The sequence below is a fragment of the Glycine max genome, chromosome 4 (genome assembly GCF_000004515.6).
Source record: "Glycine max cultivar Williams 82 chromosome 4, Glycine_max_v4.0, whole genome shotgun sequence".
Taxonomy (NCBI): Eukaryota; Viridiplantae; Streptophyta; class Magnoliopsida; order Fabales; family Fabaceae; genus Glycine; species Glycine max.
This window is the reverse complement of record NC_016091.4, coordinates 29079867-29106518: the sequence shown is the minus strand read 5'-3', so window position 1 is coordinate 29106518 and position 26652 is coordinate 29079867. Positions and strand designations below refer to the sequence as shown.

The 26652-nt window shown below is 34.5% G+C and overlaps 2 protein-coding genes across 2 annotated transcripts; one reads left to right on the top strand and one right to left on the bottom strand.

Moving 5' to 3' along the window:
• The first annotated feature begins 13202 nt into the window (after positions 1-13202).
• On the top strand, positions 13203-22258 carry LOC100820204 (beta-glucuronosyltransferase GlcAT14B). Its single transcript, XM_006578381.3, has 4 exons — positions 13203-13943; positions 14719-14794; positions 14920-15035; positions 21336-22258. The coding sequence occupies exons 1-4, from the start codon at positions 13376-13378 to the stop codon at positions 21848-21850; spliced, it is 1275 nt and encodes a 424-aa protein (XP_006578444.1). The 5' UTR covers positions 13203-13375; the 3' UTR covers positions 21851-22258.
• LOC102668855 (pentatricopeptide repeat-containing protein At2g03880, mitochondrial) lies at positions 21747-24386 on the bottom strand. The gene is made up of 2 exons (XM_006578380.4): positions 22829-24386; positions 21747-21905 (listed from the first exon to the last, which is right to left on the bottom strand). The coding sequence occupies exon 1, from the start codon at positions 23561-23563 to the stop codon at positions 22832-22834; it is 732 nt and encodes a 243-aa protein (XP_006578443.1). The 5' UTR covers positions 23564-24386; the 3' UTR covers positions 21747-21905; positions 22829-22831.
• Between the last annotated feature and the right edge of the window lie 2266 nt (positions 24387-26652).

Sequence of the window (26652 nt, the reverse complement as noted above, 5' to 3'; positions counted from 1 at the left end):
TAAGGGAGAAATTTGCATATTTGGAAGCATATAAAGATAATGATAATTCTATAAATTATCACTTATGGTTCGAGGAAGGGATATTATAACTATCAAAATCCTCCTTGGGTAAATTGAAACATGTCAAAAACCCAATGAAGGAGGCATCAGAGGATGATGAGAGATACAATATTGGCAATGCAACATAAAGGTGATGTCAGACCTTCAGTCTTTGACAAAATTAGTGAAGGTCCCCCCCCCCCTGGGTTCAAAAAAAAAATGTCAATCAAGGATCAGGAGAAGAGAGAAACGATAACGGACTCTTTCGAGTCTAGGTTTGAGGACTCATTCGAAGCCATATGTGGAGTCATTTCAATCTTACCCGTGGAATATGCAGAAGATTATTAGAATAGGAATATTTTGAGTGATTATGCAAGAGAGGATTTTTTATGATACTTCTCTAAGTTTCAATGTTGTTTGGGTTACACAATTTTCCTGTTTCACACCACATCGAAATATTACAGTCTTCAATCCACCCATTGATGATATGAGATGCCATATAAAGCCACTCCATCTGGCTGCTATGGTGGAAGACCAACTTATTAACAAGATCTTGATCGATGGAGAGGTTGTATTTAATATCCTGCCAAGGTCTATGCTGCACAAGTTTGGAAGGATTGTTAAGGATTTGATTCCTCACAATATAGTGGTATCGGACTTTTGCGGAAAACCTTCAGATTCTGAGGGAATGATTTGTTTGGATGTTTCAGTAGGTAGTAAGAGGAGGCCTATGATGTTTTTAGTAATTTCTTCACAAGCCAATTTTTCAATATGTTATTGGGAAAGGAAGGGATTCACGGAGTTGGAGTTGTTCCTTTGACAGTCCATCAAAAGCTATTCTTTTGGAACGAGTATGGAAAACTCGAGATGGTCAAAGCAGATCAATCATTGCAAGTGAAGCCAATCAAGCAATGGCGAGGACTACTCCGTTCAAAATCGAAGATTCTTCTATATGAATAAAAAAATCAGGTGACATAAAGGATAAGTTCTTTTGTTGGGATGAAAATAGAGGTTTTCTTTTGATTAACAAAGTCATTGAGAAAATGGCCAAAGTTGAAGAACCATGACTTTGACAGAAACATATGCGAGCTTCATGGCTTGCTTATCGACTTACATAGCCAAAAATAAAAAGCAAACAAACACTGTGGTCATTGAAAAAAATGGATACTACAATCGTCGAAAAAGAAAACACAACTACTATGGTTGTCGAAAAAGAATACATTGCTACTGCCATCATCGAAAATGAAAAAACGGCTAATGTGGCCGTCGGAAAAGAAAACAAAGCTACTATGGCCATGAAAATTAGAGAAGCAAATATTGTGGTCGTCAGAATCGAAACAATGACTACTGCGACCATAGAAAAGAACATGATGGGTACTAATGCCATCAAAGAAGAAAAGAGAATGATGGATACTGATGCCAGCAGAGTAAAAGAGAAATCAAATGATGTTTCTCAGCAAAAAGGTCAAAGTTTGAACTTGGATTATATTTATGATAATTCACCTTTAAGCTTTGAGACCAATGTCCTCAGGATTAAAAAAGATGGAGTTTCAAGATCCTTTATAAGAGATTAACCTAAGGACTGAAGGAAATCAAAAGCCTACTTATGTAAGTAAGTTGTTATATGTTGGGCTTTGAGAAAAAATAATTTCTCTATTACATGAGTTTAAGGACTGTTTTGCATGGAAATATGAAGATATGCTTGGACTTAGTAGAGAATTGGTGGAACACAAATTGTCTATCTGTGAAGGTAAAAAATTAGTGAAGCAAGCACCAAGAAGATTTGCTCTTAATGTCTCAAAGGCTATCAAAGCAGAGATCAAAAGGCTACTGAAGGCCAAGTTTATTCGAACTACAAGGTATGTTGATTAGATCTCTAACATGAAGTTGGAGATCAAAAATTTGGGACCATGGTTTTCAGAGAGCAATATTGTGGTGGGGAAAATTGGTGAAGAATGTTAGCTTTATAAATTAGTTGAAAAAAAACATGATCGAGGAATGCAATGGAAGATCATGGCATCACAAATTAGGAAGGTCTTGGTTGAAGAACAAAACTATACTAATTGCTACTCTTTTAACCATGATTAATAGTTATATACGTTATTCTTTTTCTCAAGAAAAGTGAAGGAAAAGAAAAGAAAAGGAAGAAAAATTCTCTTAAATGATACAAAATTGCTAGGACAATGATCGAGGCCGTACCCGAATCAAATAAACATGAAAATGCAGTAACTAGGAAGTGATCCTAGGTCGTTTCCCAACGAGCAGTGACAAACCAAATGTTCATAATATACTTGCAGTAACAGTAACGATTGGGGGGGTTTGGTTGTTTGGTAATTAAAGAGCAGAACAAGTAAACTGGAATACGAAACTACTAATATTAAAAGCGGGTTGTTTCCTCTTATTCAGAAGCCATTCTCTTATCCTGGGTTATGGAGAATTCGTCCCTAACAGTCAACCACTTAATCCAACCCTATTTCAATTTACTAAGCGAAAATCAACTTAGGGTTTTTAATACGTGATTAGGCACCACATACACCAGTTAGCCCTTCGTCCATTAAGCATGAACGCAAGTTAGGCTCAGAGGCAATTAATCGAACACGAAGCGTGCACTGATTAATGTTCACGAAATTGGGATAACTGGTGAAGGGAAAACTGGCAGGAAACCACATTACAAGCAAAACCTCAAAGAGAGTTGGGCTTCGTCCTCAAAAGGAAACAACACCAGAAAATCTAGCCTTCCATGGATTCAAACAGAAAACGCAAATGAAACATTAAACAGAAACGTAAATGAAAATAGAAGAAGAAGCAAGAACGAAACTGTAATTAGAAGCAGAAAACGTAAAATTGCATTACGTGAACAGTAGCATCAAGCAGAAAAACGAAAACCCTAAAACAAAAGCTCTGAATAATGAATAGCATAACAGAATGCCCTGCACGAATCCCAAGGCATCTATTTAAAAAGAGTCACTCAAAGTCACTGGGCCCTATTACAATACTCCGGCCCAAAACGAAATAAACACTGAACAACATAAAATAAAATTGCGAAATTTCCTAATTAGAAATTAACTAAGGTAAGCGCTGCTTTATTTGCCCTCTTCAAGTCCACAACCAAAATCCGGATTAAGCCCAATGTTTCATTAATTCTTGAAATTAGATTAAAAACATCAAATTAGCTAAATGAGCCCAAATAATAAAACTGCCTAATTAATTGACAATTAAGACCAATCAATAATTAAAATGGTGCAAAAAGGGTTTAGAAAATAGAAGAAAATGATGGCACATCAGACAACATAATAATTTTGTATATATACATAAAGTATATTTTATATATCATAGATTGATAATGAGCTTTTAGCATTTATTGGTATTTTTTATTCCCTATAGATTTTAAAGAAACATATTACTATATTTTTTTTCGTTGTGCATGAATACCACAATTAGATAAGGAGAATACAATCCTGATGTTTTCTATTTCTATTTTGTGGACTTAAATCTTTATTCCATTGGACAAGTATCAGGCTAGAAGGCGCTAATCTAAACAATACTTAGAGCTACATTGACGAGAATCATGAAACTGGCCAAATACAGGCTAAATGCCCAAGTGGAGAAGGATGAAGGCCCTGAGGCAGAGACACTATCAAGACTATTAATTGTTGCTGAAGGCCCAAACTAATTTGAAGGCCCAAGTTAAATATGTTTTTTAGTTATAATTTTTATTTATTGTAATTTTGGCTCAAACTGTTTAGAAGGCGCATGCCTATTTTTATCTTTTGTTCAAATACACTATAAGTATTGGTTTTTGTTTTCAATAAAGAAACTTTTGGCATTTGATAAAATTTGGTGAGAGTTTCTCTTTGGGTTCCTTGTTGAACCAATTATCAAACTTATCAAGGTAATCCTTGTGGCGTCTACCCTGACTTATCTTCCTTCATTGGAAGTGGCATCTACCCTGACTTATCTTCCCTCTTTGGAAGTGGCGTCATCCAGAACTCCATAGCCTGTATCAAACGTTCCGCTCCTAGTCAGGTTCACATCATCTGGTACCAGAGCTTCGGCTCTTGATACAGGTTCTATCCTATCCTATTCTTTTTCTTTGTAAATTGTCTAGGTTCGTGTTTTGTCCTTGTTATGTTATTTGCGTTCTTGTTTGCATCTTGTTTTGTTCTTGTTTACATCTTGTTTCGTACTTGTTTGCGTCTTGTTGCTTTTTGGTTTTTGTTCTTGTTCTGTTATTTGTTTTCTTGTTTACGTCTTGTTGCGTTCTTGTTTGTGTCTTTGCTTCATTCTTGTTCTTGTTCTTGTCACGTTTTTGTTCTTGTTCTTGTTCTTGTTTCTTTCAGACTTTGTATACAAAAAAAAACTCTGTTTCAAGTTTAAAAAAAAGTTGCAGAAATTTTGAAAAAAAAAAGAGAAGAAAATGAGAAAAAAAGAAAAAGAAAGAAAGTGGGTGTTTGATCTTTGAACACGAAATTGAGGCATTTAGAGGCTTTTTTTGGCAGAAAATCGTATACCAAATCCCCTTATCTGGATTCTCCTCTGAATTCTGAGCATTTTGATATATAGTGGGCCTCAAATGGACAACCATAGCAAAAGTTATGAGCATTTGAAGTTTACTGGTCATATCTGTTATCCTATTTGTTATCTTATTTGTTATCATATCTGTTATCCAAATTAAATCTAATTTGTTATCCAAATCCAATCTAATCTGTTATCCAAATCAAATCTAATATATTATCCAAATCAAATCCAATCTACTATCCAAATCAAGTCCAAGTTGTTATCCCAAATCAAATCTATTACTTAGTCTGTGATAATTATATTGTCTTTCCTTTTATTTTATATTATCTTGTGTGTCTAATTTGGTCCATCTAGGAACTTAAGAGGGAACACGAGTGGTAAAAGGTAAGAGGGAATACATTACACAAAAGTCTATATTGAGAGCATCAAACACGAGTGAACTACCATCAAAGAGAGAAACACGTGAGTAGAGTGTGGTGAGGTCCTGAATCTTTTTTTTAATTACTGCAAAATTCTTTGTTTCTTAATCATGGCAGGAGATGGTAACAATGGTGGTGTATATTATCAACTGGACGGATCTCAGCGCTTATTATAGGACGCAATGACTACACAAATGCAACGTTTGTTGAACCGTAACAATGAAGAGCTCTACAGGCGAATAGCCAAATCTTCCTTGTTTATTCTTAAACCTCTATCCCCTAGAGAAGTGTGTGATGACCAAATCAGAATGAGAGAAAAGAGAGAACAAGAGAAAGAAAATAGTGAGGCACCACAGAGGAATAGGAAAAAGAAGAGTGATACACCCGAGGGAAAGAGTGATACACATAAGAGAGAGAGTGATACACATGAGAGAAAATTTAATTATTTTGCAGAGGCGAGTGAAGTGAGGAAAGTGTTACCTGCTCATGAACCACTCTGTCTACAGTATTGCAAAGACAGTAAAATTTCTACTGGTAATTCTAATGAGTTTACTATTTCTATTTCTCCTAGTGTTCAACCCTTATTGCAGGAATTTAAAAATGTCTTTCCTAAGGAGATTCCTCATGGACTGCCACCTTCAAGAGGCATAGAACATCAAGTTAATCTCCTTCCTGGAGCTTCATTGCCTAACAGGCCAACTTACAACAGCAAGCCCCAAGAGACTCAGCATAAGGATGCACAGGCCAAAGTTGAGTATGTGAAAAAATTGTATGACCAAGTGAAGGTGCAAATTGCAAAGAAGAATGAAAGCTATGCCAAGCAAGCCCACAAGAAAAGGAAGGAAGTGGTACTTGAACCCGGTGATGATCCTGGACATTTGAGGACAAATGTTTTCCAAGAAAGAGGGAATGACGAGAATCATGAAACTGACCAAATACAGGCTAAAGGCCCAAGTGGAGAAGGACGAAGGCCCAAATGGAGAAGGACAAAGCTCCCGAGTGGAGAAGGATGAAGGCCCAGAGCCAGAGACACTATCAAGACTATTAATTGTTGCTAAAGGCCCAAACTAATTTGAAGGCCCAAGTTAAATATGTTTTTTAGTTATAATTTTTATTTATTGTAATTTTGGCCCAAACTATTTAGAAGGCCCATGTCTATTTTTATCTTTTGTTCAGATACACTATAAGTATTGGTTTTTGTTTTCAATAAAGAAACTTTTGGCATTTGATAAAATTTGGTGAGAGTTTCTCTCTGGGTTCCTTGTTGAACCAATTATCAGACTTATCAAGGTAATCCTTGTGGCGTCTACCCTGACTTATCTTCCTTCACCAGAAGTGGCATCTACCATGACTTATCTTCCCTCTTTGGAAGTGGCGTCATCCAGAACTCCATAGCCTGTATCAAACATTCCGCTCCTAATCAGGTTCACATCATACATTGATAAACTCTCTCCAAATTCATGTTAAAGAAGTTTTAGCGTGCTTATTGACCTGCATCAAGATTATGTGGAAAAACTTTTAATAGATAGCAAGTTGATGCAGGTACCATATCTTGCCATTATTACATTGTAGACTTATTGTTAACTTTTTCCTGTAGTCCCTGTTAGAGATAGAGGGAGCAACATGGATAACATGAAGGCTAAAGCTTGAAGCTGGGGGAAAAGCTTGAAGATGTTTTGTCTTTTATATGCCTAACTCGCTTGAGTGGCATTTATATTGGTTGTTATCTTGTATGTTGCATCTTAGTACATATCATATATGTTATGCATCTTTCATCATCATAGTAAGTGTGAAGAAAAGTTTCAAAGTTAGAAAGCTTTCTTCAAGAGGCAAAACCCTCTGTTTTAATCGATTACAGGATTGTCGTAATCGATTACAACAAATTGTTTGAAGCTTGGAGAGTTGAGTCTCGTATCAGTTTAATCGATTATAGTAGTCTCGTAATCGATTACACTGTTGTTTGAGACAATGACTGATTTATTCAAGAGTCTTTATTTTAATCGATTACCAAGTGGTTTAATTAATTAATTCTCTTTTGTTTAGTAGTTCAAAAGTGAACAAGAACACTTTAATTGATTACTTTGAGTATCTTATTGATTAAAATGTTCTTGAGTTATTTTCAGATGTTAGGAAGAACACTTTAATCGATTAAAAAGATAATCTAATTGATTACTTTGTAGATTTAATCGATTACAAGCGGTTATAACTATTTTCTCTATAAATAACCAGCTTGAGTTCCCTTCAAAATACATCAAGTGAATACTCAATATCTCGAAAATAACAAACAAGACTCTAAATAAGTTAAAGACCTCGAGCTATTACTAGTAAAAATAGAAGAGAAGAAAAGAGCTTTGTATAGTAACTCACAATTTCAAAATCATTTGATTGTGAAGTCTTTTTCTTAGAACTGAGTTGTGTCTCTTGAGTTCAAGAAGAACACCTCCTCAGTCAAGCAAGGTTTTATGGAAAAGATTGATAAGGTTGTATCTCTCTTTACTCTCGATTTTCGTGTATGATTTTACACATCTTTTTGTTTGTCCATGAATCGCTTAAAGCATGCTAGAATAAGTGTTCCTAGTTTGGGCTAAGAGTAGGGTTCTCTTAGGCTTATATTCACAAAGGACCCTAGTGTTGGGTGCCTAAGTCTCTTTCTTCGGGGTGAGAATTATAGATTAGCTGTGATTGTTTGTAAGGATTCTTGATGCATAGTAGAAATCTAATTCTGGTTTTGGATTAGATAACTGGATTAGCTTCTCTAGTAATAGAGAGTGAACCGGTATAAAAAGATTGTGTATTTCTTCTCTTGATCTGATCTTTTTCTCTCATTCAAGTATTAATCAAATTTTTTTAAAAAAGGTTCAAGATTTATCTTTGTAAAAGAAAGGATGTTAATGAAGGATCTTGTATAAGGATGGACTGATTAAGTATTGATTGAGTTTGGTTCATAAAGTTTTGTGATACGATCCATAAAGAAGTTTTTTTTGTATCTCTAGTTTTAAAAGTATGTTTTGTTTTGAAAATCAATTCACTCCCCTCTTGGTTTATTGAGTTCCATCATCTTTTTTCAGTCTCATATTTTTTCCTGATGGAAACTTCTTGATGCAATCCTCCCTAGGAAGGGACCAGTCACTAGAGCCATGAGCAAAAGGCTCCAAGAGGATTGGGCTAGAGCTGCTGAAGAAGGTCCTAGGGTTCACATGAACCTCAGGGTAGATTTCTGAGCTCATGGGCCAAGTTTGGGTCCAATTCTCTTTGTACATATTAGATTAGGATGTCATTATAATTGGTCCTTGTATTTAGGGCTCCATATTGTAGGTAGGGTATCCTAGAAATATAGGATTTTTCAGCCCTTGTATTTTAGGGCACCTAGACTAGTTTTTGTATTAGGGGTAGTTTTGTAATTTCACATGCACTAAGTGAATATTTGATGTGTGTGGTTGGAAATAAATTTAATTGAATTGGTAGAAGCCCAATCCAATTAAATTTTAGAGGGGGAGGTGAGCATTTGCTTACTACACCCCATTGCCACATCATATAGTCACACTTTGTGCATGTCCTTCATGCCTCATGACACCTAAGCACACTTAGTGGAGAATCTTGGAATTGATCTTGGATTAGTGGGCTGAACCATAACTAAAATTCACTAATCATAATTAGTGAAATTTTGGCTCCAAAGTTTGGCTCCACAAATTCAATTTCAAATTCAAGTGAAATTTGAATTGAAATTCAAATTTCCCTCCAATTTTGTGTGACACTTAGGCTATAAATAGAGGTAATGTGTGTGCATTTTTTTAAACTCTGATCATTTGAATATTAACCTCAGATTTCAAAGCTCTTTTGGAGCATAAAATTTCGTGCTCTTCTCTCCCTCTCCCTTCATTCATCTCCTTCTTCCTCCAAGCTCTTATCCATGACCTCCTATGGTGGTGAGCTTTTTCTAGACTCATCTTCTCCTTGAAGTGGCGTCTCCTCTCTCTCTTCCTTCTCCATTCCGTTGTCATTCATCTTCCAAGAAGCAAAGGAATCCATTGATGAAGAAGATCCTAGGCCTACAAGCTCCAATGGAGCTTACGTCACTTCTATACTTAAGTGTCAATTTTGGTAAGGGCCATAGTATGTTATTGTGCAATAGAATAAGTAATTAACAAAACAATGATTCTGGTAAGATGCTTAAAATGCTCCTAAAACAGTACCTAAGTTGTAAGGAAGTGTGCTTTGTTGAAGCAAAGTCATGTATCACATGTCAATTTTTCATTATTGTAAGCACACTTATAGCTCCATCTATTTCTCTTGTATGCCTTTTTTCTGCTAAATACGTCATTTAGTGTCCTTTTCTTCATGACCATAGTTGGTGATATACTAACCCTTAAGTTAAAAATAATTGATAGGCAATTGCAAAGTAATGAATATTAATATGGCCATCTTATATCATTTTTTTTTGTGATTGTCTTCTTTATTAACAATACTCTTTTCTAATTTTCTTGCTTGACTAATGATAAAATATTCTTTGAAAAATTTGTACTCATTCAAGCATAAAGCAATGGACTTTAAAAAGTCAAGGCAAAAGTTGCAGCTTTGCATGTTAGCTCTCAAGCAAGCCATGGAAGGGAGCAACAACATCATACCATACATTGGATATCAGCGGTAGTAGATCAATTATAAATCAAATATGATGCCTTGGTGGTGGGAGGAGTTGGGTTATAATGCGGGATGCAACAGGTGAGGTTATTGTTGTTGCTACAAATTTATGCCTTCCTCTTAGTTCTAAAAAATATTCCATACAACTGTGAAAAACCTACTATTTGTCTAGTTGCTTTTCACTTTTTAAATCTTCTTGGTTCATATATCTTTTGTTATAGGAAATGTTTATTTTCTTGTCTAGAAGAAGTCTGATATACAATTATTGGTTGATACCTTCTATATTTCTATCAATGGATTGTCCTGCATAAGTCATAAATGTGATCATACTTGCAACTTCTATTAAGGGTGTAGTCCATCAAGTGATTGTTGTAATAAGCTCCAAATGGTCAAATGATGTACCAACATTGAATATAACCACAATAGGGGTTACGAAGGGGTTTCATTTTCTCCAACTTTAAAGATCAAGTCATAGATGTTTGTTTTCTCAATCTCTTTTTTTTACAGGTTGAGGCTTTAACACAATTATTAGCATTCTTCTTCATATTTATAGATTTTTTAATGAACCAAAAAAAATTACGCAAAAGAGAGACTAGAAAATGGAGATTTTGCTCATCTTATATGTTAAGGTGGGAAATGAATGAAGGTATAAATGCTTTGGGGTTATCTCTAGGGGATTGGACTTTTAAAATAGTCAATAGCTACTTTTGCTTAACATACATTTAGAATGGAATTTGAAAAGTGGAATTGTACATGTAAAGAAAATAGTTAGGAACCTTATTCTACTCTTTTTTCTTACTTTCATCTTAGTTTAATTTGTGTTTTTTGTGTCAAATTTCAAAATTTGTTTTGATTGAAAGATGGTTTGAATATGTTTGTTGTTCTATAATGTGCTTTCTTTGTGCTTTGATTTGACTCATGCTTTTTTTGTTATATATGAACAGGAAGATGGTGTTGTCGAAGAGAAAAAGGACCACAAAACATATAAAGGAATGAAGTTGCAATGACTTTCCTAAACAATTTTGCTTTAAGCAATAAGCACAAAAATATATAAATAGAGTAACTATTGGGCATAGTTTCAAATTGAAATGAAGGTTCAACTTAATCCAATCCAAGTTTCAATAAAAAAAAAAAAGTTGGCTAACTACATTGTCGGTGCAAAAGAGAGGTACTTTTGATTAAACATAAAAGGATATAGTCATTTGATATAGTCAAATGACATAATTATTTCTTGATTGATAAAACGCTTACAAAAGCCAAAGCCGATATGGGTTTTAGATGAAGATATCTCAAGTAAATATAATGTCTAGAAAATTGACATTCAAAGATCCTTTGCCTTGCAACTTTGGAAACAATCAACCTATACATTGGCCTTGACTATCAATAAATACATGATACGGTGAATTTAACTTTAATACCTAAATAAAAAACCAAAAGATAAAAATGAGCTAGTCATGAAAGCAAAGCCATATATCCTTAGATATGGAAAGCCATAATTAAATAGAAACATAATTTTAACATGCATTTGAATCATTTTAATAGGCTATCATTTGAATCAGTATCTCCCAAACAAAAGATAAAAATTAATGAATCATGTTTCTAATTTTAGGTTCTTAGCTATCAATAAAAATGCTACAGTATGTCCTTAGATATGGAAAAAGTAATTTGCAATATATTTTTGAATCTTTTTTATTGGATATATTATAATCATGTTTCTAATTTTAGGTTCTTGGCTATCAAGTAATTATGCTATATTTTAAAAAAAATTATTGAATATGTAAAAAATGAATTTACAAACCTTTGTATTGCACAAGTCCAAATCTAGTTAGAGGAAGAAGATAAAACTATAAAAGAAAATTGTTTACACAAGGATATCTTTCTACCAATAGTGTCATGTCAACAACTATAATTTCTTTGAAACATAGAAATCATTGAAGTAGGTATTATCTTTTAGTTCCTAACAAAGTATTCTTCATAGGCATGACCGAAAATGAAAACCTGAAAATAAATCAATTGAATAACAGTGAAAAGGTATAAAGAGATTAATCAACTAAAATGAAAAAAAAATAAGAAGACTCAATGACATAACATGATGGAGAAAGAAATTGTAATAAGGGCTATTATTCACTAAATAAATTATTTATACTACTAATAAGACATTTTTTTTAAAAAAAAAGAGAAAGTTTGAATATTCTAATCGTAAATATCACTCCTTATAAAAAAAAAATCATAGATTATTGATTATTATATTGCATAAAATCAACATAGATATAAGATTTAATGATTTATTTGATTGATTAAAAAATCAGAATAAAAGTTTCCATTATTGAAGAATTGGAATTGCAAGGTCTAAATCATTGTGTATTTATTTATTATTTATAATCATTTATTATAAAAAATGTTAAAAAATAATTATAAATATAAAACAGTAATAAACTAAAATATTTGTTGAAGTTGTTTAAAATAATAATATAATATTGTACATATTATAGAGTGGATAGTAACTGCACCAAAAAAAATTAGTGAACTACACCAAGAAAAAAAAATAGTATGGATTAAAAGAATGGGGTGTAGAATCACGTAAAAAAACATAATATAATATTGCGTAATTATAAAATGGGTTAAAAGAGTCATGTTTTTAATAAAAAAAATAATTATCATAATTATAAATCAAAATCCATTTAAGATTTCATGATTTAATTGACAAATTGAAACGAAATCTACTATTTTTTATAATATAATTGAATAGTATCCTAACAAAATGAAAAGCAAATATAATTTATTTACACAATAAAATAATATTTGTTTAATTCAATAATATCATTTAATAATTTTTTAGAAAATAAATATAAATTAGCATGTGACATCATCTCCTAGAATCAAATCTTATATATATATATATATATATATATATATATATATATATATATATATATATATATATATATATATATATAAAACAGTGGATGATATATGATATTTATATGTTTTAGATTATATGACATTTATGATTTTAAAATACGAAGTAGAAAATGTAGTTTGTTGAATTTCTTAGAAAATATAAGGTAACACTCTTTATTTGTATTACTTTAACTAAGTATTAAATAAGAATAGTATTAAAAATATATTTAACGTAATCTTGATTTTATAAAATAACATCAATTTTAAAACATTTTTTTCTTTAAAATATCATATGATCTTAAACTGTGGAACAATAAAGTAGATAGATTGTATATTCAATATTCCATTTCAAGACTGCAACGCACTTGATCAGAAGCAGGGGTTGAGAAGGTCTCCTCATAGGTGAATCAAATCGTTTTGTATGATGTAGCCATTTTTTTCTCATCATTAATAAAATCAGCATCTTACCATAAAAAATGATAAAAGATTAAAAGGTCATTTAATTTAATTCTTTAAAAATGACTAAATTAGTTTTTAGTTTATACTTTATTTTTAAAAGATTAATGTCATTTATTACTACTATAAAATTTTCAACAGTTAAAATGAGATTTTATTCTTTATAATAATTACTTTTTAAAAAGAGGGAAAACTTTTTTATTTATTATTATCGGCCACTCACTGACTCGCATCATAATCATAGTGACAGCAACACCCACTAAGAATTTAAGTGGCATGTTTCTCCAATCTTGATTCGCCCACACACACCCCACTGCGAGTTTCACGCCAACATAGATAGATCCTTGCGCCGTTACACCACGCTTTCTTTTCCCTCTTCTCACTCCCACACTACCACCAACACGATGGAACCCAACAAGCACCACCAACAACACCAGAACAAGACCAAGAAAAAATGGTTCCTCCCACTCATCCTCTCTCTCCTCATCTCCACCTTCCTCATCCTCCTCTCCGTCTTCGTTTCCTCTAACTCACCCTCCCAGCGGCACCGCCGCGCCCCAGTTCCAAAAGAAGTGCCACATTTCGTTGAGTCCAAGCTGAAGGTAAGTCCCACATCGGCCAACCTGGTTCCGAGAATCGCGTATTTAATCTCTGGCTCAATGGGAGACGGTGAAAGCCTGAAAAGGACGCTGAAGGCTCTGTACCATCCGTGGAACCACTACGCGGTGCACTTGGACCTCGAGGCCTCTTCCAAGGAGAGGTTGGACCTCGCCGATTTCGTGAAGAACGAGCCTCTGTTTGAGAAATTCGGGAACGTTAGAACGGTGGTTAAGGCCAACTTGGTTACTTACAGAGGACCCACTATGGTCACTAATACCCTTCACGCCGCTGCTATTTTGTTGAACCAAGCTGGGGACTGGGATTGGTTCATTAATTTGAGTGCTTCTGATTATCCTTTGGTAACCCAAGATGGTAGGTGCCTCTCACTGACTCATCCCTCTTCGTGTCAAGTTTGTGTTTTGATGAGTCAGGGGATTTGGGTGCGTGGGTTAGTGGTTAATGATGTTTCCTTAACTTGCTTATTTTGGTCCTTAATGAGGTTGTTAATCATTACTACTTTATCTATCTTCTTTTTGCTAATTTTGCTCACTGCTAAATATAGTTTTTTTTAAGAAAGAAATATAAAATTAGTTTAATTTGTTCCCAATCCGTGTTTTACTAGTTTAATTAGTTTACTTGCTTGGTTGTCAAATAGTAGTTATTTTTGTCGGCAGACTCTCTGTCTCTCCCTCCCTCTCTGTGTAACGAAATAGGGGTTTTGGAGGGAACGGCTGAAAAAAGTTTAATAGAGATATGAACTAATCAGAAATCATTCGGCTTTCGGTTTTTAAAGTAGCTTTCATCATTGTCAATAAATTTATGATGTATAATCATCTGTGATTGAATAGATATATTTTTTTGTAAATAAATGGCAGTGTACTTTTTTTATACTGTGAATTTATTTTATTTGAATTCTTTTTTTCTTCCCTGATCGGAAGCATAACCATTTTATATTGTGCATTGCAGAATGCTAAATAATATTCGTCAAGAAATGTAAACTATGGAAGAATTTGATGGTTTGCTAATTATTGAAATTTCAAAATAGAGAGAGAGAAAAAAAAAAAAAAAAACAAGAGAACCACGAACTATGTTGCCTAGTTTTCATTGTCGTTGACTAACTTTTTGCTACATTTCTTTTGCACAACAGATCTGCTGCATACGCTTTCGTCTATTCCCAGACACCTGAACTTCATTGAACACACCAGTGATATTGGTTGGAAGGTGTAAGTTGCCAACTCTTTTCTCCATTCTGTGCATTGCATGATTTTATGCATTTTAATGATATACGATTGTGTAAAGATATCAATGTACCCCTTCTTTACAAGCGATTCTTTACTCATTTGAATAGGTATCATAGAGCCAAGCCAGTTATAATTGATCCTGGCCTATATAGCGTGAATAAATCTGATGTATTTTGGGTATCACAGAAAAGAAATGTACCCACTGCTTATAAACTTTTTACAGGTGAGAAACACTATTTTACTTTCCTCCTACCTGTTCAAATTTTTAGCTCTTTCAAATTCAATAATGTTTAAGTACTATACAAGAATTCTAGCCCTTGAATAGATTAAAGACAATTTCAAAAACTCAGGAGTAAAGGAAATTTCTTGAACAAAGTCCAACACTGATAATGAAAAGTATGAAAGAGAAGACATTGACACTGATAGAATTGTAAATTCAGTAGTATATGTTGTTACAATAGTTTATGGCAAACCGAAAAAATTACTGGCTAAGTCACAGATAATGTCACTTTCTTTAAGACGTTTCGTGGCACTGTCAAAAATTGTGCAAGCAGACTATCAACCACGACGTCCCCAGGATAAAACAGCCCAGATCACTGTATAAGATTCCCACTGCACTGAGGGAACCTTTTCTAGAATTACACCCTCTTGTATGACTTGAAAAGTCACTCTAAAAGGCAACCGAGAAATGTGACTTAAAAAGTCACTCTTAAAACCAACCGAAAAATATGACTTACAAAGTCACTCTTAAAGGCAACCGAAAAATATGACTTACAAAGTCACTCTTAAAGGCAACCAAAATTTTAGAGCGACAGAAAGAAAGAGGGAGAAGTTTGCCGAAAATGCATCGACTGAAATATGAGAAGGAGAAAGAAAAGTTAAGGAAATGCTTCTCAACTGGGGCAAGGAAAAAAGAAGAAATGAGCTCTCTATATATATGGAGTGAAACACTATTCAAGTGTTTATCCTGAGCGATGTGGGACTTGAAGCTTTTTTTTCCTTTCTTTTTTTTCAAACTTTCATTTGTTCTAACAATTCCCCACTTGAAATTTGAAAAGAATATTTTCGAGGATTTCATAAAATTGTGCATAAACAAAGGTGTTATACAACTTGAACCTTTGCATAGTGAGTAAGATTCAGATTTTACTAGAGTGACTCGAAGTCTTGAACTCTATCTCCGACATCAAACCACACACAACCTTTTCATAGGTGTATTCTATAAAGCCCGTGCGTTAAAGGCCATGCATGTCTATCCCAGTATAGTGAACGCTCTAGAAATTTTTGCCCAAAATTTCATATGAAGCGGCCCCCACTTCAACATTCACATAGGTGAGTCGATCAAGAGTACTCCTGTAGCCTAGGTACTCCACTCAATGTAGAGCATAGATCTCATTAAGAATTATGAATTTTTTTCATAACTCATCCTCTTGTTACTTCAGGAATCATGCTGCTTTCACTTATAACAACATGTTCATCTCATATCATTTCATAACTTGTTATTACCCATTGAACCTAGTTCTTGGGATCTCCAGTCATATAGGTCGGGTTACCATCATGAATGATCATCGCAGTAAGGGCAATAGTCCCATTCTTTTAGAAGTGTTATGAACTTTCTCTCTAGCTAATCCTTTCGTCAAAGGATCTGCTAAATTATCATCAGTGCGTACGTGATCCACTCTAACAGCTCCTGTTGAGAGTAATTCTCTAACAGTGTTGTGCTTACGACGTATCTGTCGTTTCTTACCATTGTAATAACGGTTCTCAATTTTTGCAATAGCCGCGGTACTATCACAATGGATCAACACAGCTGGTATCGGTCTTTCCCATAAAGGAATCTCTGCAAGTAAGCTTCTTAGCCAACTTGTTTCCTCACTAGCAATTGCTAGTGCTATCATCTCAGATTCCATAGTGCACTGAGCTAAGATAGTTTGTTTCTTTGACTTCCAAGAAACAGCCCCAACAGCTATGCTATATATATAGCCGCTGGTTGCTTTGGAATCATCTGAGAGAGTGTTCCAATCTGCATCGTTGTATCCTTCAAGTACAGCGGGAAACCTTTTATAATGTAATCCAAGATTTATGGTTCTTTTAAGGTACCTCATTACCCTTTCAATAGCGTGCCAGTGCTCCATACTAGGTCTACTAGTAAACCTGCATAATAATCCCACAACATAGGCTATGTCGGGTCTAGTACAATCAGTGGCATACCTAAGGCTGCCAATGATACTTGCGTACTCAGTTTTTCGTATACCTTCACCAGTGTTCCTAAACAGTTTTACACTTGGATCATATGGTGTACTAGCAGGTTTACAGTCAAAGTAGTCATATTTCTTTAAGATCTTCTCAATGTAGTGAGATTGATCCAGAGAAATTCCCTCTTTTGACCTAATAATCTTAATACCAAGGATTATACTTGCTTCTCCAAGGTCTTTCATATCAAAGTTGTTACACAACAATGATTTCACATTGTTCACTACATGAATATTTGAACCTAATATGAGAAGGTCATCGACATATACACATATGATAGTGCAAATATTATTTACAGATTTGTAGTAAATGCATTTGTCACTTTCATTCACCTTAAACCCATTCGAGAATATTAAGTTATCAACTTTTCATGCCACTGCTTAGGTGCTTGTTTTAGGCCATACTAAGATTTATCTAACTTGCAGACTTTATCTTCTTGTCCATGAATCACAAACCCTTCAGGTTGTTCCATATAGATTTCCTCTTCCAATTCACCATTAGAAAAAGCAGTTTTAACATCCATTTGGTGTACCACTAGACTGTGAATAGCAGCAAGAGATATTAGCACCCAAATAGATGTTATTCTAGTGACTGGTGAAAAGGTGTCGAAGAAATCCACATTCTCTCTTTGCCTAAAACCCTTGGCTACAAGGCGAGCCTTGTATTTATCCACAGTACCATCAGGTTTTAGTTTCTTTTTCAAGATCCATTTACAACCAATTGGTTTGCAACCAGGATGCAAGTCTACTAAATGCCATGTCTTGTTAGATTCTAAAGAATCCATCTCATCATTAATGGCTTCTTGCCACAAGTCAGCATCCAAAGAAGACAAAGCTTCTTGGAGGTTTGATGGATCCTCCTCTAATGTATAAGCCATATAATCGGACCCATAATCTTTAGCAATTCTTGCTCTCTTACCTCTTCGAGGCTCTATATCTGGTTTTGGTTGTGCAAGATTTTCTACTAATAGTAGGAAGATAATTGGATGAAGTACCCCCACTATTCCTTAATTTAAAAGGAAATTTATTTTCATAAAAATCAGCATCATTTGACTCTATGATCACTTTTGCGTTTAGGTCATAAAACCTATACGCTTTGCTATTAATAGCATAACCAATGAACACACATTCATAGGCTCTACTTGCAAGTTTAACCCTCTTAGGATCTGGGATCCTTACATAGGCCAGACATCCCCAAGTTCTCAAATAAGACAAATTTGGTTGTCTTTTCTTTAATATCTCATAGGGAGATGTCTTGCTTTTTGATTTGAGGATTCTATTTAGCACATAACAAACAGTTAACAAAATTTCGCCCCACAAAAAAGATGTTGCACTAGAACTCAACATAGTAGCTACAACTAATTCTGTAAAAGTTTTGTTCTTTCTTTCAGCTTTACCGTTCATTTCAGGTGAATATGGAGCAGTCGTTTCATGTATGATTCCATGCAAATTATAAAACTCATTAAACAAACTGGAATCATACTCTGTGCCTCTATCACTTCGAAGTTTCTTAATTTTCTTATTGAATTGATTTTCAATTTCTGTTACAAATAACTTAAACATGTCAAGCGCTTCACTTTTATTTTTCATAAGATATACATATGTATAATCAGAGCAGTCATCAATAAAAGTGATAAAATATCGTTTTCCATTTCTGGTCAACGTTCCATCAAATTCACATATATCATAATGTATTAAATCCAATGGCTAAGATTCTTTAACTACTGATTTATGTGATTTCTTAGTTATTTTAGATTGACTGCAAAAAACACATTTTTCAAAGTGATTTGAAGATAGCTTTTGAATAAAACCTAAGTTACTCATATTAGATATGCAACGACTATTTATATGACAAAGTCTAGAATGCCAGATATTAAAATCACACAGCATGTAAGCAGAAGGAGAAACTTTATTAATATCAAGATTCAATTTGAACATGCCATCAGTGGTGTACTCTTTCCCTACAAATACCTCATTCTTGGTCAAAGTAAATAAATCAGCACCTATGGTCTGAGTAAACCCAGCCTTGTTTAAAAGAAAACCAGAAACCAGATTCTTTCTCATCTATGGAGTATGCATCACATCTTTGAGAATCAAAGTCTTTCCAGAGGTAAACTTCAGTTCAACATCTCCAGTTCTAGCAACAGTAGTGGTGTGGGAATCACCCAGCAACATTTTCTTATTTTCAACATTCGTGTATGTTTTAAACATAGCACGATCATAGCAGACATGGCGGGAGGCGCCAGTGTCTATCCACCATCCATTTGATCCTCCAATCATATTGATTTCTGTTATCACAGCTATGTATGGCTCTTGAGTCATGTTAGCTTGGGGAGCACCTGTCATTGAAGGATTTCTGCATTTACGTGCCATATGTCCCGGTTTGCCACAATTGTAGCAGAGGAATGGCTCACCGGGATTATTCTTGGCAGGTGGATGTTGTCTAGCATGTTGGACCCTTGGGGGGTTCTTGTTGCGGTTGGAGGTATTGCTCACATTGCGGTTCTGATTCTTAAAGTTTTTGCCAATGGGCTTCAGAACTGCACCTGTGTTCTTCCTTTTAGTGTTGTTGTGAGACACAACCAACACTTCATCTTTCTGATCTTGTCTGCGTGCCTCTTCCTCAATGCGCAGACGTGTGATCAGAGACTCCAAAGAGAATTCTTTGGTCTTGTGTCTGAGAAGGTTTTTGAAATCCTTCCAGCCAGGAGGCAATTTGTCTATGATAACAACAACCTGAAATTGCTCATCCAATGTCATACCCTCTGATATGATATCATGAGCAATTTTTTGTATCTTATGGGATTGAGACTCTACTGATTTATCATCAGTCATTTGATACTTGAGGTAGCGGCTAACAACATTCTTTTTAGTCCCAGCTTCCTCAGTATCATACTTCTTTTCCAAAGCCAGCCAAACTAATTTGGCAGACTTATATGGGCTATAATAATCATAAAGATCATCAGTTAACCCATTCAGAATGAAATTCTTGCATAGATAATCATTTTCATTCTAGAGAACTAATTCCATAGTCATTTTATCCTTCACTTCCTTCTCAACATTCTCAAGTACCACCGGAATATCAGTGTTCAAAACATAGGCAACTTTTCTCATAGTTAAATAAAACATCATCTTTTGTTGCCAACGTTTGAAATGATACCCTTCAAACCTAAAAGGTTTGTTGAGGTCATTCCTGTTCGAGCCAGTAATATCTACGATAGCCATAGTAGAACCGAAAACGTCTTAAAATTGTTGTTACAATAGTTTATGGCAAACCGAAAAAATTACTGGCTAAGTCACGAACAATGTCGCTTTCTTTAAGACGTTTCGTGGCACTGCCAAAAATTGTGCAAGCAGACTATCAACCACGACGTCCCCAGGATAAAACAGCCCAGATCACTATATAAGATTCTCACTGCACTGAGGGAACCTTTTCTAGAATTACACCCTCTTGTATGACTTGAAAATTCACTCTAAAAGGCAACCGAGAAATGTGACTTAAAAAATCACTCTTAAAACCAACCGAAAAATATGACTTACAAAGTCACTCTTAAAGGCAACCGAAAAATATGACTTACAAAGTCACTCTTAAAGGCAACCAAAATTTTAGAGCGACGGAAAGAAAGAGGGAAGTTTGCCGGAAATGCATCGGCTGAAATATGGGAGGGAGAAAGAAAAGTTAATGAAATGTTTCTCGACTGGGGCAAGGAAAAAAGAAGAAATGAGCTCTCTATATATAGGGAGTGAAATACTATTCAAGTGTTTATCCTGAACGATGTGGAACTTGAAGCTTTTTTTTTTTTCTTTTCTTTTTTTTCAAACTTTCATTTGTTCTAACAGTATATAATATGTTTCCATTGCTGGTTGGTAATCTTACTACAGCCTTTGGCAAGCTTCCCTTATTAACTGTGTATTCAATCCTCATAAATTCCTTTTATTCACATTTCTTAATTAGGTTAATTGCATATGTTCAAACTCGTGTAATTTCTCAGTTTCACTTCACTTAACTTTATATATATATATATATATATATATATATATATATATATATATATATATATATATATATGAAGGCGTTTACAACTAACTAGTTGCAAGGTATCACAGTTTATGCCGATAAAAAAACAAATCACATACAGTTTATGGAATATGACACAAATAACTGTCCATAACTAAATGACTTTGACTTAAAATGAAAGAAAATAACTTTAAATTGGTACGTCCCAGTTTCATGTTATCAGAGTTGTTAAATATTGATTCTTGATTTTGCTTAGGTTCTGCCTGGATGATGCTCTCTCGCCCATTTATTGAATACTGTATATGGGGTTGGGACAACTTACCCAGAATAGTCTTGATGTATTACGCCAACTTTCTGTCTTCCCCCGAAGGGTATTTTCACACAGTCATCTGCAATGCCGAGGAGTTTCGTAACACTACCGTTAATCATGACCTCCACTTCATATCATGGGACAACCCTCCTAAACAACACCCACATTTTCTTACAGTTAATGACTACCAGAGAATGGTGGACAGCAATGCTCCATTTGCTAGGAAATTTGGCAGGAATGAACCAGTCTTGGACAAGATTGATACTGAACTCTTGGGACAAAATGCAGATGGTTATGTTCCTGGCAGGTGGTTCAGTCAGGCAAATTCAAGCATCACTAAACAGTACTCCGGCATAAGAAATATCACTGACCTAAGGCCTGGCCCAGGAGCTGAAAGGCTTGGACACCTTATAAATGGTTTATTATCAGCAGAAAATTTTCAGGCAAATCGGTGTTTTTGACACCTGAGTTTGGAATGCCAATTATGCTCATTGCTGCCCTTCCATCATCCAACAGCTGAAAGGCAAAGAATGCATTTTATCAGTTGATGCCCAAGGTTGCTATGAGATCAAACATGAAATATGAGTAACAGAAGGGAAAACAGAAATGGCTACCTATGACTTGATGTTCTACATGAAATTTATAACAGGATCACAAGTATCAAAATCTATCGGCTGGTTCACACAAATAATTAAACTATACCGGATGACAAGTCATCGATGCAACTGTTGTTCTCTGTATGAGATTTATAACAAATATGGAATTCAATTACGTAACACACGGGCAAGATGCTTATTAGGATGGAACTGAAATAAGCCATGATAAAATATTCTCAACAATCTTTATGCAATGCCATGTTAGCTTCAGCATATCCTGTGTATTCTTTCATTCCTTTCCTTTTTTTGTTTTTTTTTTCCTCGTGGAGCTACTGCCCTCATAAATTCACCACTAAAGTAGCAACAATTTATATATTCTTTTCTTTTCTGTTTTCCATAGGTTCTTTGATAGCGACAGCGCTGTTTCTATCATTCTTGCAGATACGTATTAAGCGACTTTAAGGAGGGAAAATCACGCTGTCACAGTAACTTTCCCTCATTTTAAGCCATTAGATCAATCTCACCATTCAGACTTTGCCACCTGTTGTAAAAGAAACTTTTGTAGGGATGTAAAACCACTAGAAATTTCTGACGACTACCTAACCATCAGAAATTTTCTATGGTGGAAACAACACAGAAAAGAGAAGGCAATTTTAAAATACCTGTTTTTTATTTTAAAAAAAATCTTCTCAAACAAGTGGCAAATTCTTAGTTATTTGTTAAATTGATCTAATGGACTAAAATCTGGGAAAGTCACTGAATCCATTTCTAGGTTCTCGTACATAACTATAATTATGCCAAAGCATGTAAGAAAACAATTTAGCAGTAAACAATAACTTATACCCATTAGAAGCGCTCTAAAGTCCCCATCTTGAGAATGGAATTGAGCATTTTGCACATTTCCTGTGCTTGCGAATGAGAATGATCATCTGCAAGAAATTCTTCAACTTCATTATCCACCTCTATTATGCTGCATCCGGGCTTCTTTTTCATCCTACTCCTAACTTTGTTTGCCTCCGCATCCAACCCAGCTTCTCTATTTATATTGTGAGTAAGAACATGAGTACCACAGTCAGTGACCCCCATATCAACCAGCTTTTTCCACTGCCTATTCCCAACACGAATATTCTTATGAATTCTACACGCATTCAGAAGAGCACCCCACACATTAGCATCGCCAGCTGCGAGTCCACCCATCTTCTCCTCCATAAATTTCTCAGCTTCCTCCACCATGCCAGCTCTTGACAAAAGGTTAATTACACAAGCATAATGCTCCATTCGTGGTGCAACTCCATACGTGCCTCTCATTTCTTCAAACAACCAAAGACCCTGCTGAACCATCTTAGCATGAGTACAAGCAGTGAGAACAGCCACAAACATAGTCTCGTTCGGCTTGGTCCCAGAAGCATCCATTTGGTGAAACAACTCAAGCGATTTCCCTGCATCGCCATTCAACACCACGCCAGAAATCATAGCATTCCATGTGCCAGCATCCTTGTCAACATTGCTCTCAAAAACAGATAAAGCAGATTCCACACATCCACATTTCGAATACATGTCCACCAAAGCTGTCGCCATAATCGGATTGGATTCAAGACCGAATCACCTGGCATAGGAATGCACCAAAAGTCGCAGCGTGAGCGCACCAAGGTGCGCACGCGCAGTGAGTACGGAATGTAGACTCGTTCGGCTATGTTCCCTCGTTCTGCATCTCTGCAAACAAAGCCAGCACTTCCTTGAAGTCACTGACCCGAGAATATGCTGCCATCACAGCACTCCACGAGACAGCGTTTCTCAGGCATTTTCTCAAACACCTGTCTAGCACTTTCTACGTTCCCCATTTTCCCAGAACCCTCAACCATCGCAGTCCCCAAAACGACATCTTTATTTGCCGTTTTATCGAACAACACTCTTGCCGTGTCCACCTCACGAGAAACAAAGTAAAACTCAATAAACGCGCTCACCACGTAAGGGTCGTCACGGATCCCGAACTTACGACATGACCGTGCACCAAACGACCAACAACGTTCGAAGAAGAAGAAGAAAGAAGCGCAATGCAGGCTTTGATTAAAGGTGGGAACGTGTAGTGGTTAACGGCGACGCCGTTTTGGACCATGGTCAAGTAGCAGGACACGGCGTGGAGGGGTGACCGGCATTGGAGGTAGCCTCGGATCATGGTGTTGTTAATGAGGTGGCGGAAGACGGAACAAGCGTAGGAGAAGAACGACGCGTCGCTGGAGGTGCAACAAACAAACAACAATAATGAGAATATTAACAATAATGATAATAATAACTATAATAATAATAAAATCGTTGTTCAATATACTTCAGGTAGTAAAAATTTTAAAAAAGAAGTTTAAGTAATGGTGAACCAGTCGGATCCAATTAAGGTTTGAGAGACTAAGTTCATATTCATGAAAGAACTGATAACTTTTAACATTTAATCAGGGGAGACTAACTTTATTATTCTTAATTGAACAAAAATAATTAAATTTGTCCAAATTAAAAATAAAATTTGATTTAATAAATAGTTCAATATATGTTTCATCCAAATTCAAATGAAATTGAGTTTTTTAAAGCAATATAAAAGTTCTTATAGATTCAATACCAATCCAAACAAGATACATACCGCATTATTAATTTTCAATCTTTGGATTGAAAAACACTAATTGTAAACGCATTGATTAAACATTAGTAATAAGTCTTATCAAACAAGATTGTCTTTGAACACTTCATTACTCACATATAAAACTTATATGATGATTAATGTGATCAAATAATGATTATCTTTGAAAATTTCATTATTCACGTGGAAGATCACACTATTCATAATCATCATATGTTTACCATCGCAAGCATGTAATTATTCTATCAAATTGTGTCTTCCTTTGGGTCAAACACAATTCTACCATCGCAAGCATGTAATTATTCTACCAAATTGCATCTTCCTTTGGGTCGAACACAATTCGAAGAAATCATTTCATGCAACATCTATGTAAATTCAATAAAATTAACTTATTCAACAAAGGTTACTATGACAACATGTTATTTTAATCAATTTAACCAAAAAATACAAGACAATTTAATATAATAATTGCGAGATCTTAAAATTACACAACTTTCACATATAACTAAGTTATATAAAAATATACATAACAGATCGTGCAAATATTTTGCACACAACATTAATTCTAGTTTTTGGACAAAGAAATTAATATGTAATTGATACTCTCAACGCAATGATCAAATATTGACAATAAATTCGATCAAATAATAACATTTCTTTGGACCGACTATTATTCACATGAAAATACCTTATAATTGTCACACATTTATCATCACAGATACAATATTATTTGACCAAATTGTGTCTTCCTTTATGCCGAACACAATTTGTATAAATAATTTTATTAAAAAATCTATGTAATTTTAATCAAATCAATTTTTGCAATAGGGATTGCTTTGACAATATATATCGTATCAATCAATTTAATTAAAAAATACTATATATGCAAATAAACGAGAAGGATATATTACTGCTAAAGGAAGACACCATGCAACTTACCTCAGACACTCTTTCTTCATGGGTCGACTTCTTGTAGGAGTAGCAAGTAAATTCTCCATCTTTCTTTTGCTAAGAGCACCCTTAGTTTTCTTTTTTTTTTCTTATTCTGAGATGTCAAACTTAAATGAGCACTTTCATATCTATCTTTCTGCATCCTCTCTTTCTCTTGCTCACAATGAGATATAAACTCATTAAGAGACCAGGTGCTATAGCTCACTTTAAATTACCCAAAGTGTGCAAGAAGTGAGATCAAAACTAAATGAACGACCAGGTCTTCACCAAACTCTAGCTTAAGTGCACTTAGTTTTGATGGCAAATTAGACATTTTCATTATGTACTCCCTTATATCACTTTTTCTCTTTTTATTTAACAAAAATAAATAAATAAAACAAAAAACTGCATGCACATAAAACTTCCTCAAATATATATATATATATATATATATATATATATATATATAAGAAGCGATATGAACTGTAGCAATGGAGAGAAGTCATTTACAAAACCAAATAATGATTCCAAAAAACAAAATACACTTGAATTCAAATCAAATATTCAATATGGCAATATCTGAATTTATCGAAAATTAATGTGTTGTTTTAAAAAAAATTTGGGTTCATATAATCAAAGCAATCTAGGTATATTTAGAATCAAATAATTTTAAATTCCAATAATCTAACAGTAATGGTGGTTATGATTCCACTTTTTGGAATTTTAGGGGATTCTTATAAAATACTAGTAACCATCAGGAATGTAACGATCCGCCTCGTGCTACGATATCACCACTCTAAAACACGAGGATTTCAAATTTTAAATGAAAACTCCGTTAATTTGCTTATGAAAAATAAAAGTAATTTTTGTCTCAACATACATTCACCAAACAACACACCATTACTTAAGTGAATTTATATATATATATATGAATAGTAACTCAATACATGTCATACATATAATGGAAATTAAATTTGTTCATACATATAATTAAATCAGTGATTTACATCTTTAATCCAACAAAAGAATCATGGAGCCAACTATGGAGGAGTTGATTAACAAAACACAACTCTCTCCCCAAAATAATCCCAACGTCATCACGTCGGCTTAG

Coding starts and splice junctions, on each gene's coding strand:
- LOC100820204 (XM_006578381.3), top strand. CDS start 13,376: ATGGAACCCAACAAGCACCACCAACAACACCAGAACAAGACCAAGAAA. Junction 13,944..14,718: donor TCCTTTGGTAACCCAAGATG/GTAGGTGCCTCT, acceptor TTTGCACAACAG/ATCTGCTGCATACGCTTTCG. Junction 15,036..21,335: donor TGCTTATAAACTTTTTACAG/GTGAGAAACACT, acceptor GATTTTGCTTAG/GTTCTGCCTGGATGATGCTC.
- LOC102668855 (XM_006578380.4), bottom strand. CDS start 23,563: ATGGCGACAGCTTTGGTGGACATGTATTCGAAATGTGGATGTGTGGAA.